Source organism: Melospiza georgiana, chromosome 12, assembly GCF_028018845.1.
Source record: "Melospiza georgiana isolate bMelGeo1 chromosome 12, bMelGeo1.pri, whole genome shotgun sequence".
Taxonomy (NCBI): domain Eukaryota; kingdom Metazoa; phylum Chordata; class Aves; order Passeriformes; family Passerellidae; genus Melospiza; species Melospiza georgiana.
The window spans coordinates 17,156,345-17,175,069 of record NC_080441.1 but is presented as its reverse complement, the minus strand read 5'-3'; the positions used below and the strand labels follow the sequence as shown (position 1 = coordinate 17,175,069).

The 18,725-nt window shown below is 39.1% G+C and overlaps 1 protein-coding gene across 2 annotated transcripts in view; it reads right to left on the bottom strand.

The window, feature by feature from the left end:
- The window catches only part of ATRX (ATRX chromatin remodeler), a 69,462-nt gene that overhangs the window by 34,556 nt on the left and 16,181 nt on the right, over nucleotides 1-18,725 (bottom strand). The window contains exons 5-10 of one of the 2 annotated variants that reach the window (XM_058032341.1): nucleotides 17,765-17,889; nucleotides 16,461-16,580; nucleotides 13,349-13,458; nucleotides 11,279-11,346; nucleotides 7,198-10,151; nucleotides 4,254-4,332 (exon numbers count right to left, since the gene is read on the bottom strand). In XM_058032341.1, the coding sequence (XP_057888324.1) occupies nucleotides 4,254-4,332; nucleotides 7,198-10,151; nucleotides 11,279-11,346; nucleotides 13,349-13,458; nucleotides 16,461-16,580; nucleotides 17,765-17,889 (3,456 nt within the window). The remainder of the gene's footprint in view (nucleotides 1-4,253; nucleotides 4,333-7,197; nucleotides 10,152-11,278; nucleotides 11,347-13,348; nucleotides 13,459-16,460; nucleotides 16,581-17,764; nucleotides 17,890-18,725) is intronic. The other variant, XM_058032343.1, reaches the window with a different exon arrangement.

The following is an 18,725-nucleotide window of genomic DNA, read 5'->3' as shown; positions in this document are numbered from 1 at the left end:
AAAAACATTGAAATTGAATCCTGAAAGTCCTGCCTTTGACTTATTTTGGCAAGTGCATTAGCAAGGTTAACACAGCTTGTGGATGGCAATACTTACCTCTACACAAGTCACCTTTGAAAGGCTGACACTGGTTCTTAGCAAAACCAAACCTTCATTTGAATTTGTTCTTTAATGAAGTATCTATTTTTAAGAGCTATAGGAAACAGTAAATGTATCTAACACCTAAAAAGACCATGCACAAAATCTACCATCCTTAAACAGACAATGCTCTCATTTTCCTATTAAACACTAGCATAACCAACAACCAGACTGGGTAAACTGATTAGTTTCTAATTATTTATAATACTGATTAAGAAGTTATTACTATGATAGAAAATAAGTTCTGGTTTTTATCTAGGATAAACACTTAACCACTTGCAACCAAATTGAGTTGGGACTGTTTGTCAGTGAGAAAAGCTGCATTTTCTTCAATGCATTTACTGGTGTGAATTTAGGCCAGAAAAGTGAGACATTATTAAGATGTTCAGGATTTAAAAGAAGTCCATTTTTAATTAACTACACATCTGATAGGAATGGTAAGTGTAAGCAACATGAGACCCAAGGAGATTAGGCCTTGTAAATGCATGTTGACAAATGACTGATGTAACAAATGGTTTACATGAATTATTATAAACTGAGTACAGGACTCCTGAAGCTGGATTTAAATTAAACCACAATAGATGTTGACCAGGATAACACATCATATTTCTATTTTATGATAAAACCCATTTAAAGTCACCAGGTTTCTCAGCTAAGAAATTTCACATGGTAGCTTTAACATTTTATATTTGTATTAACAGCAGCAAAAAAACCAAGCTACGATAGTGTGAAAATTCCCTCACTCATATTCTTCCAGAGAAAACCATGGAAATCAAAAGGGACTGTAATATTTCCTCAGGTCAAGGACATAAAAGATTCTTGGCCATTCAGATGTTACAGTTGAGCACCAGCACTGGATTCAATTAAGAGGCACAGAGAGCCATATGACCTCCAGCACAGGGTTTCAGGCAGTAAAAAATAAAGTAAAAACTAAAATAATATTTTAAAATCCCTGCATTTTACTCTTTCCTGCACTGATCTGCTCAGACCTTGAGCATGTCATGTTGCCCCACTCATCTGATCTAAACTTATGGTGACATTTGGATGAAGGGACTCTCCCAGCACACATTTAACCAGTGCCTCACAGAATGGGGCTGCAGCCTCAAGCAGGACACACAAAACCAACTCTAGAATAAAATAACAGCACATATGCACAGTTTTGTATCAACTGGGATTTAGAGATATTTCCCATTTTTAAGAACAGCCCCAGCAGAATACACTTCTAAACAATGAATTGATGGCTATGGATTTTTAAGTTGTGCTAAAAGAAAAGTTTTCACAAGAGACAGACTGGAAATTACCCAGGGGTTGCTTGGTTACACTGCAGGATTACTTTAAAAGCTCCTTCAGACCTTGCAGCAGAACTGGAACAGTAGGTGCAGCCTCTCAGGGTGTGGAGTTAAGCCCCCATGGTAATTTGCACCATTCTTGTTCAAGAATTTTGCAGTGCCAATACAATGGGATTGTTCAAAACCTTGGTGAGACAATGCTACCACTGTAAAAATATTTTTTCTTAAAAAGCCATGATTTTAAATTTTAGTTCACCATTGTGATGTTTTATTACCAATTAGATTACATCAACTCACACTCAGTGCTCATAAATACCTACTAATCATATGTAGAAATAAGGTTGCCTGAAACAAGCCCTTGGGTGGGGGAGGATGGTGGGATGTGGCTAATAAAAACCACCAGAATTCCAGTTAGAGCATTACTGGCTTAAATGGGCCTTCAGGATACTACTAGAAAACTCAGAACCCTTTAAAATATATTTTAAGACATTAATATTTGAATGAAATGTCATACATGTCTAAAAAAATGAGTGAAAACTGCCAAACACCTTTTGCTAAATACTGTGCTGTCTTTGTTGGGAGAGGCTGATTTTCAAGCTGTCAGAGTTGGATTAAATTAAATGCTTGGACAAGAAAAACGTTTTACAAAAATTTATTGTAACCATCAAATACTTAAAGGCATTCTGCATTTAATACACTATTAACTTCTTAATAAACAGAACTACTGCAAACATATCAAACAGTACCATTGAAAAGATCAGAAGGACCAATAATAGTTACACAACAGAAGATGAAAGCATACAGCACTGTATAATAGTATGACCCACTTGGACATTGCATTTTGGCAAAAAGATGATTTCAAGGCTATTAATCTTCATGTCATGCACATCCTCAGGTATGCAAATAACAGAACATCTAAACTAGAGACTTGCAAACAGGAGAGTTCCCACACTACAAACACCCAGCAGGTACTAGGTACCCTCTTTGGCCTGGAAGAAAATAGGCAACTTCTCTGAATCAGTAGGTAAACTATTGAAACACTTTGTGTTGAGTAAACAGAAGAACAAGTTTTTAACTTCTCAAAATTTGTTCCATCTTTTTACAGTTTATAGCTCTGATTGTGGTGCCAAGTACAACACATGATGAAGGTAAAGTCAGACTGCATTACCAGTTAACATGTCTGAAGGTTGACAACACTGTTTATTGACAAAATACCTCCCCATCTTATATATCAGATGTTCAAAAGGTCCTCTAAATAAAAACTTAACAGAGGCAGCTTTAAAACAAAGTACAGAAACTGATTTTTAAAGCCCGAATTTATATTTCTGTTTGTTATCAATTAGGTTCATTTATTTCCCAATACAGCTCTTAAGCTAAATAATGATTGAGTTCTGTCAGAAACGTTTGTGCAGTAAATACTGAACTTCTGAAAAAATTGCATTGGTTTAGTTATCAACCAGAAACTCACAACAACAAAAAAAAAGAAAAAAGAAAAAGAAAAAAATGAATTAAACAGGACTGAAATTAAAGCATGATTTTAAAAAATCTTGTTATACCAAAGTTTACATGTTCTGCTTATGACTCTGTGCTGTCAAGTCCCTACAAAGCATCTTTCTTTAAAGAGCTGAATTACTGGGTTAAATTTGATGACAGAAAACACACAAGAACTAATTCAGCAGCAGCATTGTGATGCCAAACTGAGGTCCGTAAAGGAGATAAAACAGTGTTTGTAAAATTTACTTCAGCCACATCTCAAAACATACAACTCTGTGAAACAAGGATTCCATATTCTAAACTAGTAAGGCTCAGAAGCAGAAAAAGACTCCACCAGCAACTGGTCCCACACATGCTACATGGCCAAAACAACAACAAAAAAATCAGTTTCTGAAACACTGTATAAAAATTTGTTGAGCAGCTCTTCAGTCTAACTACAGTAATAACTTCCAAAAAGAACCTGTGGCTCGAGTTGAGTGACACTTCATGTTGTGCATTTAGGAAATGAAGCTTTTACATTTCTAGCCAAGCTGATTTTGATAGCTACAATGGTACTGGTACAATATGACACGTCTTAGCTAACTGTATCTTACAGTGATTCTTTTTTTATTAAATTCCAAACTGAAGCAATACATATAAGCCATAATTCTGAAAATATCTATGCAAAGACTTAAAATATATAATTAGTCTCTGATACCAACTGAGCCTATGCACAGTGCTTGTAGAATCATGGCCTTCACTCACATTAGTCACTTCAGGTGCTTTTTAGTGGATTAAAACTCAGTTAAATTAACAGCTGAAAATATCTAATATGGTTTTCCCCACATTTGTGCTTTCTCTTTATTGAGAAAAGGCGTTTCAATTAGAAAAGCATATTAAGCAACAGTAATAACCAAATTCATTCTGAAAATATTGCAGCACTGCATACTGCACAGATGCAAACTGTCCCCTTCTACTCCCACAACTAGCTGAAATTCACATTTAGCAGCAGCAGCAGCTTCTGCCCTGCCTGCCAGCCCCCTGTTCCCATTGGGACTGCAGCGGGACAGCGCTGCAGCGCTTTTGGAACGCCCCCAGCCAGGTCAGCTACCACCTCTAGACATTGGCTTTGCACACCTGGCTCTACCACCTCTAAACGTTTGCTTTGCATTCCTGGCTCTGGGCCTCTGTTTTCTGGCCCCGTGTTCACACTTGCAGGAGGCCTGTGAGCGAGTCTTTACCGGGCAGGCAGCCGTGCTTTTTACCACCTGCTTGCTCCTCCGTTGCGCCGGCTCGCGCCCACGCCTAGGCTGTGCTCTAATCGTTTTTATGTCCTTATGGAGGGTATCATACCTATTCTCAGGGTCGTCATCATCATCATCTTCCTCCTCCTCCATTGGGATAGTCCTTGATAGAGCATCTCCCTCATCTCCTGAAAAAGAAGCCCAACAGAAAACATTTAATAAGCGTAAACGATAACAACGATACAACGAAGCAACGATAAACAAGACATGACAGCACAATATGAATTGCATTTCTATCAACAATCCCCATTTGAAAACAGCTTGGTGATACCACTTTTCTACCAGTTACCTGTCTTGACAAATAAAAATAAATCTTTGTGGTGGTGTTTGCACAGGTCTCGGGATGAGGGAAGAGATGAGAATCTTGATTCTATATTTCAGAAGGCTGATTTATTATTTTATGATATATATTATATTTAAAGAAAATTATATATTAAAACTGTACTAAAAGAATAGAAGATGGAGTTCATCAGAAGGCTTGCAAGGAATAGAAAGGAATGATAACAAAAGCTCATGACTCTCAGAGTCCAAGCCAGCTGACTGTGATTGGCCATTAATTAGAAACAACCAATATGGACCAATCAAAGATGCACCTGCTGCTTTCCACAGCAGCAGATAATTACTGTTTTTCTTTTCCTCTGAGGCTTCTCAGGAGAAAAATCCTGGCAAAGGGATTTTTCAGAAAATATCATGGCAACAAATCTTGTTTTTTCAGTTTTGCTCATACTACCTGCAACTTGTTCCTAATTACATACTTCAAATTTGGGATTTTATACCAAAACATAAGAGACTAAATACTTTACTCAGGAATCAGAAATAAGTTCCCTTAGAAGTTATTTGCTCTGTCAGAGGCTCCATGAGTGAGTTGATGCAAACTGAAAGGAAGGCACAGCAAACACAGGACAGAACTGCATCCCAAGCCTGTGGCTGCCCTGCTGCCAGGAGGGAAGTTCTGGAGAACACCAACCCTTCCCTATTTTTGCTTTCACACTCTGAGTGTGTGTAAAGAGTTGTATTTTGAGAATTCCACATGCTATCCTTACTGCTAATATCCAAACTCAGCAGCACTACATGGCATTGTCTCATGCACAAAGGACATCAAGACCAACACTGTGGTGGGACATGTGACAGAGAAGGAACAGCACAGTGGGAATCCTGCCCTGGAGCTCCTCTGCACTCTCCTGGCTGGACTGAGAAATCTGGATTGTTTCTAGCACATTCCAAGGCCTGTCCCCTTGCTCTTCTCTCTCTTTCATCTTGCATGCAAGTCAGACAAATCTGCTAGGTAGTGAAATTAAGGGAAAGAAACTTCACAATCCCAATGAGCTGAGATCCCCTCATTCATAATTTCTGTTTATTTTCTACCTGTGGGGACTGGAGGACTGGACTACAACTAGGCTGTAAGGGGCACACTCCAAGGTGATCACAGAAAGTGTCTCATGTAGACAAATAAAAGTATCCTGTTGGTTAAACCAGAGCCTAAGTCTTACTCAATGATCAATCTACAATACGCAGCTTATTCAGGCACAGAGCAGGCTCCTTTATTTTACTAATTCACCTATTAAACCAAAAGCAAACTGCAGACAAAGGCCCCATTCTTCTCCTCTGAAAATACACTAACATTGGCAGAATTTCACAAAATCAAATGATAACTGAAGCTGAAAGACACATCTGGACATGCTCTACTCCAACTCCAACTCTACTCCAACTTTTGTCTCAAAGCAAAACTAACTCCAAAGTCAGGTCAGCTACCTCAGAATCTTGGCCAGTCAAGTTTTGAGCATTTCCAAGGACAAAGATTCTTAACTTCAAGTTCAAACCAGTTCCAAGCTTTGACCCTGCTCAGTGTAAGAATACTCCAGTATCTATCAGTTTTCCTTGATAAATGCTGCATCCACTGCCTCTCATCCTTTGGGCACACATCCAGCTCAGACCCCTAAAACTGTCCCTGAGGTGATTTGCAGACAGAAGTTCAGACACCCCATTTTTAGCATTCTGTCTGCAGTCTAAACCAAGCCTCTTCTCTCTCAGTCTAACTCTCCTGTCAAGGATGCCACACCACAACTTTGTTCAGTTTGTACCCTGTTATCCATCTCTCCAATAATGACCCAATCTTCCCACTGTGACCTGCAAATGAAACAGCTCCCAATGCCTCAGACACCTTCTGATAAATTAAAACCACCTTTCTCCTCTTGGGCCATTTCAATGCCAAGTTCATGAACTGCACATGAACAACTCCATTTTTAAGGCATTTTTCACTGATGGTCCAGTGGTGCTGAAAACTGTCACTGAGTGCCAGCAATTATCTGTCTGTAGGAGAGTTTTAATGGCTGTGGCAGTGACCATATGCAAACCATTAATTATCTGCAATCTCCCCCAGCTGTGACATCACTGGGGAAAACACTGATAAGGCAGCACTCAGAGAAAAGCCCTACAAGTCCCAGTATTATTATCTGCACAGAGACACAACATATGAAAAGAATGGCAGATTTCTAAGTAGCTGGTCTAAGCCTACATGGCTCTTGTGAGGCATAAAAATAATTTACTTGATTTTTAAATGTATATTACAATGCCACAGGTCTCCAGCATCACCTCCAGTGCACAGACAGGAGGTGATAAATGTGAGTTCACATTATCTACTCCTTCCAACCAGCTTCTGCTACACAGTCCCTGGGCAGGTGAGGCAAGGGCCAGGCTTTGGAAAGCTGGACTGCAAGGCAGTACCTGTTGTAAATACTGCCTGGAGCTTCCAAAGCACCTCCATTTACAGTGACATCATTTTTTTCCTCAAGGCACAAGTTGCACAAACTGAAATTGTGCCATCTCACAGCCACAGGATAGTTTGGCTGGAAGGGAACTTTACAACAGGTGCTTCCAAATCCTTATCAGAAAATCCTCCAGGCTGCAAACACTTAAATGCATAATTACCAACTGAAGAGGGTTTTTTGCTTCTAGATTATGAAATGTCACCCAAATGAACAACTCTGGCACACCTGATGACTGACAGAATCCTGCATCAGCAGACAGCATCAAGCTTTCAGTCACGGGCCTGATCTTCTGCTCGTCGCTGCTTCCGTCGCCCGTGGAATTCTGATCATCGTTTTCCTCCTTATCAGACGGGGAAGAGGAAGTGACAACCGCCTTCTTTTTTGCCACTTTCTTTTTTAAGTTGCTCTTTTTATTTTCTTTTACTGATCCTCTTTTAACCTTTTTCTTAGTGTCTTCATAAGACTCCTCATCAGAAGAGGATGAGTCATTCTGTTCTTTCTTGGAAATCTTCTTTTTGTGGCTTATTTTCCTCTTTTCTTTCGTGTCAGTTCGTTTTTTACGCCGCATGGCATCATCATCAGAACTCTCCTCTTTTTGGGGAGATTTCTCAGTATCAGAGGATAAATCAATGTGTACTCTTTTAGCTACTCTCTCTCTCAATTTTCTCTTTTCTGTAAACACAGGTTCCTTTTTAATCTTGTCGTTTTCGGAGGAATTGCTACTTCCTCTCTCTGCAGATGACTTATCAAGATCAGAAGAGGAATCATCTTGATCTTTCTTGAAACCCTTCTTTTTTAATTTTTCAGATTTCTTAGCTTTGCTTTCTGATCCTTTTTTGTTCTTCAGTCTGTCTTTTGAAGACTCCAACTTGTGCTCTTTCTTTGCCGATTTCTCAGTAGTCTCAGAAGAAGAATCATCCTGTGCCTTTTTCTTTTTCAAATCCTTCTTTTTCTTAACTTCAGGACTCTCCTCTTTTTCCAGTGAAGACTTCTCAGCATCGGATGACTCATCACGTTTTCCCTTTGCAGATTTCTCTTTTGAGTCTCTGCTTACCTTGTCCTTAGCAGCTGACCTCTTACCCGTTTTTTTATCTTTAGAAGAGTGATTTATTTCCTTCTCTGCAGAAGACTTCTCACCATCATCATCTTCTTCAGAAGATTTACCTCTCTTCTTCTTCAGATTTACCTTCCTCTTACTGCTTACTTTTTTCCCCTGCTCTTCTTCAGAGGAATCATAACTATCATCTTTTCTTGAGAATTTTTTCGATTTCTTTGCAGCCTCAATTTTACTCAACATTTGTATCTCTTTTTCCAACTCAGAATCGTAATTTGAAGAATCAGAGTAGTTTTGTCGTTTCTTTTTAGCAGCAGCAGCATTTTTAGCTGATTTGCCTCTTTTAGCATCTAAATCTGAACCGGAACTGGAACTCTTCCTTTTTCTTTTCCCATTTTCATCCTTTACTGGTTGACTCTTCTGTAAATCCGAAGTTTTCTGATTCTTTGCTGGCGCCTCACTGTTGCTCTCACTGTCTGAGGAGCTGCGACTCATCATCCCTGCTTCTTTAAGGACAGCTGGCACCTCATCAGAGTCTGAGCTGCGATCTAAGTCATATGGCTTTTTGGATTTGGAAAGTTTGTTAGGACCGGGACCATCAGCAGCGCTGTCAGAAGTATTTCTTTTATCGCTTTTCCTTCTGGGTTGCTTGGATGCTTTCCTCTTCTGTTTCTCATTGCTCGTGTCATTGCTGTCCTCTTCTGAGTTGGATGTCAGGGGGCTGATGTCCGTGGGGCGCCTCAGGGGGGTGGTTTTGACACGGGGTGACCTCCGGAGATCCGAGTCCTCCACGGGCATGGCGTCATTCTCCGGGGAGGGCTCGCTGCCAGCACTGTGGTTTTGTTTTCCACTATCAGAGTTTGCTGCCCCAGGTTGAGATGCATCAACATCTTTAGATTCATCAATGTCTTTAGAGGCATCAGCATCTTTAGATGCATCAGCATCTTTACTGTCCTTTTCTAGGCTGCTGTCTTGATCATCAGATTTAACTGTGGACTCTGAAAGGGAAACAGGAGTCAATTTTACAATCAGCTCTTTTGTTCCTTTAGCCGAGGATTTTAGCTTGGTACCACCTTTGGTATCTTTCACAGGAGCGTTTGCTTTTGTATTTGAATTTGGAGCCTCATTATCTGCTGCTGTGTTTCCACTGTCCTGCTCATCTGATGGCATCTGAATCTCCATAGCAGATTCCAGAGTCTCAAAAATATCTTCGGGAACGGATGAGGGGATGGACACGATATCCATGTCTAAAGCCTCTGTACTGTTGGGCTCATACTGTGGTTCTTCATTTCTGCCAGACTTCTTCTCTTCCCCAGGGGCTGCCTTGTTATCTGTCTGCTCCACTGAGGGAACACTTTGATCCATGGGCTCATTGTCAGGCCGCTCCAACACGACTTTTTTCTGTGTCTGTGCAGCATCATCCTCTTTTAATGCTGCATGTTCCTTTCCTTCATCTTTTTTCACCTCATTTTTTTCTGATCTAACCTCAGTTTTTTTCTCTTTGGTATTTTTATCTTTGATTTTAACATTCAATGCTTGAATCTCTAAGTTCAGGCCTTCTTCCAGTGACAGATGAGCTTTTTTCATGTCATTCAGCACAGATTTAAAAGCTTTCAGCTGGCACAGTTGCACAGTTGGGCTTATTTCTACATTTTCTGCAGCATTTTTCAAAAAGCTTACAAAGCTAGAATTCAGATTTATTGTAGTTTCAATCAGTTTTTTTGTTTTCTTAAGCAATTCTTTTGGCACCATTAGTGCTTTATAAGAATATGTTAGTGAACCTGAATATGAATTATCTAATTTTTTTTCTTCCCCATTACAATTTGCATTATTTTTCTTTGGAGAGAACTTGACTGTGTGGTCATATGTTTTACTTTTTTCATTTTCAACTTTCATCTTTTTTTTGTTTTGTTGAAGTAACTGTTCTAAATTTTCAAAGACACTGTCACAAGCAGTGACCAAGTCCAACAAAGGCTCTGGATGGCAAATATAGCAATGCCACTGGTTGTTTTCATCCAGGATAGTCGAGAGCTCCTTTCGGCCCAGGTTGCGCAAAATGCACTTTTTACAGAAGGCGTTATGGCAAAAGTCACAGCAAATCAAATTTCCACCTTCAGCACACCACCTGCAATGAGATTGAGAAAGGTAAGAGTTTTGTCTCCACAAATGTATCACCAACAAGGTGATACATTAAGTTCACATGTTTAAAACTTCAGGTGATGAACAGATATTCATTATTCTAAACCGTTACTGAAAAGCTCACTGGAGAACTGCAAAGTCAGAAAATTAATGTTTTAGATTAACAGCTCATAAAGCTGAAATGGTAATTTTTAAACAGAATTTCAGCACTGATTTCTTTAAAGAAGAAAAAAAAATAACACTTATTTTCCCTGTTTCTTCTGAAAATCTGTGATTTATTTTACAGCAAAATTAATAAGCTTCAGTCTTTCTAGCCTTAACTCATATATTACTACTGCACTACACAGACTCTGAAAAGTGGTGGGCAATAAGCTCATAGAAACCACAGACTGCACAGTTTTTACTGAATTACACATTTAGATATTTCACATAAGACAGAGAAGTTCTTTGATATTTCAAAAGTGGTAGATGCATCTGGAGAACTGAGTTTCTCTGGCTCATAAAGGTTAGAATATCATATTCTAGCCCAACCTTTAAGGTGCTAGGAAGGTGGCATGTTATTTAACTAAAAATGTGATCTTACAAGAGTTTGTTACTAGATTTCTTTAAAAATGTTTTCCTGTTCATTACTAAAACAGCTAAAAAACCCCTGAGGTTCAGTATTTTTTGTTGACAAATAATTGTTGATTCAGATCTTATGTACTTGTCTTTATTTGTCAGTAATGTCACAATAGCCAGAAAAAAGACCCCCAAATCAGCAGAGCTGTGGGTGTAACTTCAGTTTTTGCACACTTTCCTATTTTGCACACATTGTAGTTTTTTTACACAGTGCAGTTTTTGCACACTTTCCTATTTTGCACACATTGTAGTTTTTTTACACAGTGCAGTTTTTGCACACTTTCCCATTTTGCACACATTGTAGTTTTTTTACACAGTGCAGTTTTTGCACACTTTCCCATTTTGCACACATTGTAGTTTTTTTACACACTGCAGTTTTTGTACACTTTCCCATTTTGCACACACTGCAGTTTTTGTACACTTTCCCATTTTGCACACACTGCAGTTTTTGTACACTTTCCCATTTTGCACACACTGCAGTTTTTGTACACTTACCTACACTGTTCATCCATCCCATCCGAATCACGACTGATGTCATCACTCATGTAATATTTGTAGCAAGTCTGTAAAGTAAGAGACAGGACAAAGAATTCTTTATTAAATCTCAACTGGGCTTCAGCAGTTCATTAGATTTCAGCATGCATTAGAAGCAAGCCAGCAAAAGCAGCAGCTGCAAGGTCCTCAGTATTCTAAGTCTTTTACAATTGTTTTAATCTAAAAAACATCTTCCATGGTTCCAAACCATGATTTATTTAGATGGCTCAAGGTTTGTTTGAAAATTTAACAAGCTTTTGTTAATGGATGCATATTTGTGTATTTCAGAACATCAGTTGAATACTTCTCTCCAGACTGAATGTTTCTTCCATCTATTTCCTAGGTAAATCAGCACCACATCCTCCTCGACACAATTAATCCCACATAAATTACAATTTTCAGCTGGATGCTCCTTATGTTACCATGTGATGCCATAAGGCTTTAGATTAAAAAGTCTTCAGCATTTATCATGACGTTAACATCCAATAATTCCATTTCCAGGTGCAAACAAAGCATCTTCACTTGAAAATCTGGTAATGGTAATAAAAAAATACCAATGACTCAGCTAGGAGTACTGATGGCTTCAGCTGCTGAATTGCTGACACCAAATTTTGAAGGTTTGGTGTCATTTTTTTCCCAGTTGTTACTGAAGAATGCTCTCCATGACCTGTAGCTCTACTTTAAACAGGCATTAATACAATTCAGAATGCAGAAGAGGCCTCATCACCTGAATTGACAATAAAGATGCCCCATTATGTGGCACAGACTTGCACATCTGTTCAACTAAACTATCCAAACAACCAAAATCAACATAAAACCCCAGTAAAATCTGGTGTTTAGACACTTGATAGAACATTCACAGTCAAAGGAAAACAGTTTCTCAGGTCTGGGACTTTTATCTAAGTAGGAGAAAAATTAGGGCAGAACTAGGCACAGAAATAATGGAAGAGTTGGAGATGAGGGGCTTCCATTCCCCCCTCTCACATTCACACAAGGCCATGTTCAATTCAGTAAAACCAGAGAAAATCAAGGGGAACAACCCCTGATGTAATTCAGGTAGCACAGCTCTCAATCAAGAGCTGCTGTTGATCAGGTTATAAAAATGACCCAGGTCACTGGTGACACTGCAGGAGGTCAGGAACACCAGCTGGGATCCAATGGAAATGGGAAAAGGTCACCTTGTGAGCTGGTTTTTGTAAAGCACATTTTGTAAAAGAAACAAGCCAGAATGCAGAGAAGAACCAGCCTAGATGGGCATGGGTGAGTCTGTAACACTAATGAGGAACTGGGGAGGAAGAGGAGGAGGAAGAGCAGGGAAATGCTCCATGTACATTACAACACAGAACTGTATCTCTATCTTTAGCAATATCTTATAATTATAACATCACCACCACTAGAGAAATATGCAAGAGAGATCTCTGGAGCTCTCTGGAAGTCAGCAGAGGTCTCCACAGCAGGAGGCAGGGACATTTCCTTCCTGCCCTGTCCCACCTCTTCCCTCTGCTGCCAGCTCAGGCCTGTGTGGAGCCACCAGGAAGCCACACAGCTGAAGACTCAGATTATGGACTAAACCATCACTGCAAAGCTGCCATAACTTAAACCAGTCCTGAAGCTGGCAGAAACAGAGATGGCTTTGAAGCTGCTTTTCTGCTCCTTATTTCAGTGCTGTTTTACATGGAATGCTTTAGCAGGAGATGCAGACTTGAATCTGTTCTTAAAATACATCATGAGTAGGCAGAAATTTCAGACAGATCGTTTTACATTAAAAATTCACTAAGATTATACCCTTAAAGCTATAGAAGTAAATAACAATGAAACCACCACCAGTTTAATTGAAATGCAAGAAAAAAGGAATATGAATTCATAAGTACATTTGCTTTTTTTTCCCTCCTTTTAATTTCCTTAATTGTAACAGCTAATGACTGAAAACTTTGTCAACTAATGAACAGGAATTACTCCCACAAAAATCCCACCCAAACCAACTAATATGACATTTTGAAACAAAAATAAACAGAACTGTTTACCACATACCTTACAAATAAGCACTTTGAGTGTAGGGTGTCTATAGATTGAATCCTTTTGAAAATGGTTCACCTGCTGCCCACAAGCAGTGCAGCTCACAATTCCATGGAGTCCCTCTTCTATGGAGAGGATTACAAACAACACATTAATTGTTTTCATTCTCATTTAAGAAATCTGTATATACCTATTGCATTTTCTTGCAATATTCTGGCCTGTCAGGTTTTTTACAGGCCTTTGTTTCTGCACCACCCAGCACCAGAGAAATCTTCCTGTAACCATTTGCCATTTTAAGACTGAATTTTCCTGATTTCTATGCTGCACTTGGTCTCAAGGCACAGTTCTTTCCCTCTGAGAGGTTTAAGCTGGGTTAACTAGTCACCTCATGAAAACACACCTAAAGTGGAGTAATCACCAAAGTTCCTCCAGAGCAGCTCTGATATTCTGGACAACCTCCCCCATTTAATCTTAGTTCAACAAGTACCACTGCAATTCATGCTCATATTATGACATTTCTTTCACAAACTTTTAGCTTCTCAAAGAAAAACACAGAAAACTCTCATACAAAATGCAAGGAATCCCAGTAACAGTGACTGAAAAACCTTTTCTCACATTTTGTTCCCTTCCTGACAGTGGTTTTTGGGTTTTTCTGAAACTACACTTATGCTGTAATCCCCATGTTCTCCCCATGTTGCTGATTGCTCCCACGGTGTGTGCACCACTCTGCTGCTGCAATCTACATGTGGTCAAAAAAGCTTTTTTTTTAATGCCAACCCCTCATTTCACTTCAGAAGAGGTGAACTTGGGCCTGGCAGGCTCACTCCATGCCAGGCTCTCAAATAATACTCAAAGATTTTATTTTTGTTTCCAACAGCAGAAAAAGGAAAATCACTGGTGAAAGTTCTGCACTTCCAAAAGGCCAATCTGGATCAAGCAGATACAGGTTTGATAAGAGATCATTCAACTGTGACTTGTCCTTTGCTGTCATGCTCAGTGATTGAATTAATAAGGAAATTACCCCAAGCAGTTGAATTTAATGATTACAATCTGAGTAGAGACTCTATATTTTTTTCTTTTTTTAATTAAATAATCACTATCTCAGAATCAGAACCAAGCTGCAACAGCAGCATGTTAAGGAACTGCAGGAACATTCTCAGGCCACAGTACAAGCTCCCAGCTATCTGCTGCTGAAGCACAAACTCAGATGGCTCAGGGGCAGTGAAACAGCTGATCCTGCTCCTAACTCAGTGAAATTCTGGATACAGGATGTGTTTGCACCCTCCAGCCATTCCTGACTGCACATCCTGCAGACCCTGTGGACCTGCAAGCCCCTCTCAGGAGCTCCAAACCAGCTCAAACCTCACTTTTAAACACTGCTGTGACCATGGATGAACCCATCCATGGGAAAGAATCCCACATTCTGCAGCACAGAACCAAGGCTGACACACAGCACAGTCCTTAAACTGCAGCAGCAATCACTGAGGGGCCCAGCCAACCCAGGGAGAACACGACATTCCCTGCCAAGCCTTGAACCTCTTCCCTCTTTTCCACAACCAAGGGGATGCACTACAGCCTCCTCACTCAAACCTGCAAGCTGGACCAGGAAAACAGAGAATTTATGAGGCAAACCTTTGTAAATCATGTTACTACTTCAAATGATGATGACCCAAAGAAATGAAACTACCACTAAGTCATTAACACTGATAAACTACTTGGAATATTCCTAAACTACTAGAATATTCCTAACATAATTTATTAGCAAAAATACAACCACAACCACACTACAGACACAACACTTGAAAATAATGACACAATGCCTCTTACAGACTTAGGTAAGAGCATTTGCATGCTAGAAAGGCCACAGTTCTGCTTCTACCCTGTTTCTAAAACACACAGGATATATAATTCCTACTAGAAATGCAAATATTTAAAATAGTACATGAGTAACCAGTCCAGACACACAAAGGAAGGCCTGCAAATTCCCTAGGGATGGAGATTAAAACAGCTGGAAGGGCAAGTGACACAAACTGTCCTGGGGATACAGACACAGGCCACAAAGCTCAAGCACAAGTTGTCTTATCAACACTGTGCCCCTAAGAGCTCTGCTGGACCATATGTAGAATTGCTTGAAGCACAATGGAAAAAGCATTCTTATATGAACAGGACATCTTGCATGAATAAAACAGAACTGACTTCTGAAGTTGTAGTTTAGAGAAATCAATGCTCCAAAAGTCACTGACAACACACAAGGCCAGGTGTAAGCACAAGCACATTTCCACAGTCACATTTCCCTCCCCCTCACCCACAGAAACAGCACTCCATAAATTACTTTAAAGGAGAGCAAGGATCTCAAATGATGCAATGGGGAGGATGAAGAATGTGTGCAAGAGCTTTTTGTATGAATGCTCTGGCTGCTGCTGGAGGTGTGCGAGCTAAAATACTACAGTAGGGTTAACAAAAATATCCACCTTCTTATTGGCTATGTTATACATAATCCTCCCTCCTCCCCTTTGCTTTTGGGAAAAAAAAGAGAGAAATTAATTTCTGTTAGTATTGTAATCTCTCCCTAACTTCTCACTTTTAGCAGCAGATGTGGAAAACCAACTGACACAGCAGCTTTTCAAAGGTAATCCTTAGAAGGGCCCACTGGTAGGGAATTTCCCACAATTTCAAAGCAAAAGAAAGAAGTCTTTGTATTGTTTGAGGGTTTAGGATTTTTGTTAGCTCACTGATGGATAATCTGCCCATACATGTCCCTGCTCAAACATGGCTGCTTTCCTGGTCAGTCAGTGAATATTCCTGTATCAATGGTGTTCAATTCCTTTAAAAAAGAAATACTTGTAACACCTGATTGCAACAAAGCAACTGCACCTAATGAAGCATCCTATACCTATTGAAAATAAGGAGTTTAATGGGAACTAATCTTAGCTTTCACTGCTGCATTGCAGGGGCAGCAATGGAGGCTAATTTCTACCAGCTAAAATCCTTAATGAACAAAAAGCCAGAAGAGTGGAGGTATTTTTAGGATAATTTATCAGAAATACGGACAATTTTTAGATGTACCAAATGTGGTCATAAGCAACAATTTAAACCCGTTTCAACAGATGTTTTAAACTGTATTTACCTCCACGCTTTTTGGGAGCTTCAGGTTTCATTTTAACGGTATTTCTGCTTCTAAATTCAGGCCCTTTAAAATCATCTTTGTCTTCATTCAGCACTGGCTCAGGCTGTACAACCACTGTACCTAGAATAATTTTATTTAGAAATTGGAAACCATTACACATCCAAGCGAAGTGCAAAAGTTCTGATTAATAAAGCCAAAAAAAAAAAAAAAAAAGTGCAATCTGTTGACTAAAACTCAACATAGTTTTGAATGCACAGATGTTCACAGAAAGAAAAAACCAACCAAAAACAAAACCCAAAACCAACACCACATATTTCAAACTACATCTGTGCTGTAGCTGTAGGACAGAAGGCAAGGACTGAATGGGCTGAGGAGCAAATTCTGCTCTTTGTGCTCTGCTGTGGCACGTGCATGACAGGACTGTCACACTGCTGGGGGTGCAGGACAGGAACTGCTACCAATAAAGGACATCATTTAAATCCCTCAAAACCCTATGTTCTTCTCTCTTTGCCCCCTTCTATTCAGTTTCCCTCATCTTCATTTTTTTCAGTGTGAAACACACAAAAAAGCAATAGCATAAAACCTGCTTTGTCTTTGACAATATTCAAAATCTGATATTTTCATTTAAACAAAGTACTAATCAAAATTATGTGAAGGAAAAAACACCTCTTTCCTATTTAAGAGCCCAGTTTTGTTGTGAGGACACTGAAAATGATCTAATATTTTGAAAAAATCATTTTAGAGTGACTGCTCTCAATACTGCTACTCACACAGGGAAGAGCAGCAATTTTTCCTGTCACTTTCATAGGTAAGAAATGGAGATTAATCCAACTCACACTGCAGCTAAGAGCAGAGGGATGCAGGCCTACAGCATTAACTGTTTCTAAAAAATGTGCTTAAAAATAGATCCAATAATGGCATTTTCCCCCCAGAGTTAGTTTTGCTTTTGTTGATCTAATTGCTAATAACCCCAAAGACAGAACAGTAAAATAAGACCTCCAAGTGACAGAGCTTGGACAGAATAAATAATTTCCCTGTTTTGTGATGGTTTTATACAGATGTCAGCAGGCACTTGAAATTAAGCCACCAGCACATCCTTGTGCACCCACAGATTAAAATTTGCTGGGTTCCAAATTGAAAGTGCTCAGGTTCCTCATTTTGTGGGCAGAAAACCAACAGGACCTTCAAGAGGCATTTTACTGGTACATGTGCATTCTAGTGAATTATTTATGCTGCATCATAATCTTGGCAAATTTGCTGAATTCAGAAGCAAAAAAAAAAAAAAAAAAGAAGACATGACCTACCTTTAGGCAAGCTTTGCATATCTACATCATTCTCTGAGTTCTCATTTGAAATATCTTCATTTACAGTTTCATCTGCAATTTGTTCATCATCTGACCCAACATATTTTGTTACAACTGTGGGTTTCCTGCATAGACAGAAAAAAAAAAAACAACATGTTCTGACAAACAGTACAAACTGCAATTCAGGTAAGCTTTGCAGGCAAAACACCATATGAACTGTGAAAACTAAGTTATTTTTAAATTAATTAAAGACATTATGAGCTGGAATGCTCCAAGTTATTGCTATACAATTTTAGGATAATTTTCTGGTTTGGAACATGATTTCTCCCCTCCCACGTGAAACAGAAGTATATACTAATAAAATCTTTTTGTTGTAAAATCAAGGTGTGATGTATTTTTAAGAAAGTCATAATTCCAGGAAAGAAGCCTAAATGAAACACAGGTGAATGTCTGCTCATTAATTTTATCCATCATTCCAAGTTTAACAGGCAGCACAAAGAGAACACACAGATATCAGCAAATTACAAAAAGCATCTTGTCAGAAGAGATGCTTGCAAGATAATGAAGGAAATGCAAAAAGAAATGAAAAAGCTGACTACTGAACAAAAGGATCAACTGACAGAATTCCACAAAACAATTTAAACTGATGAATTTACTACGTTAGGATGGAAAGAAAATAATATGGGGGAAATTTTTCAGTAGTCTGAAGGCAATGCATGAACTACTGCAGGACACTGCTTTTGTCAATACAAGGTACAATATGGTAAATGGATGAGTGAAAATCCCTTTAGTGATAAGACAGGAAGCAAAACACAGGACTAAAGAAGTATATAAATAAAAAAGAATTCAGCAGGACACTGGATTCAAAAGATGAGGAGAAACTAAAGCCAAATATAAAATCATTTGCAAATATGGCATCAAGAGAAATATAAAAAGGAGACTGAAGAATATTAATTCCAGA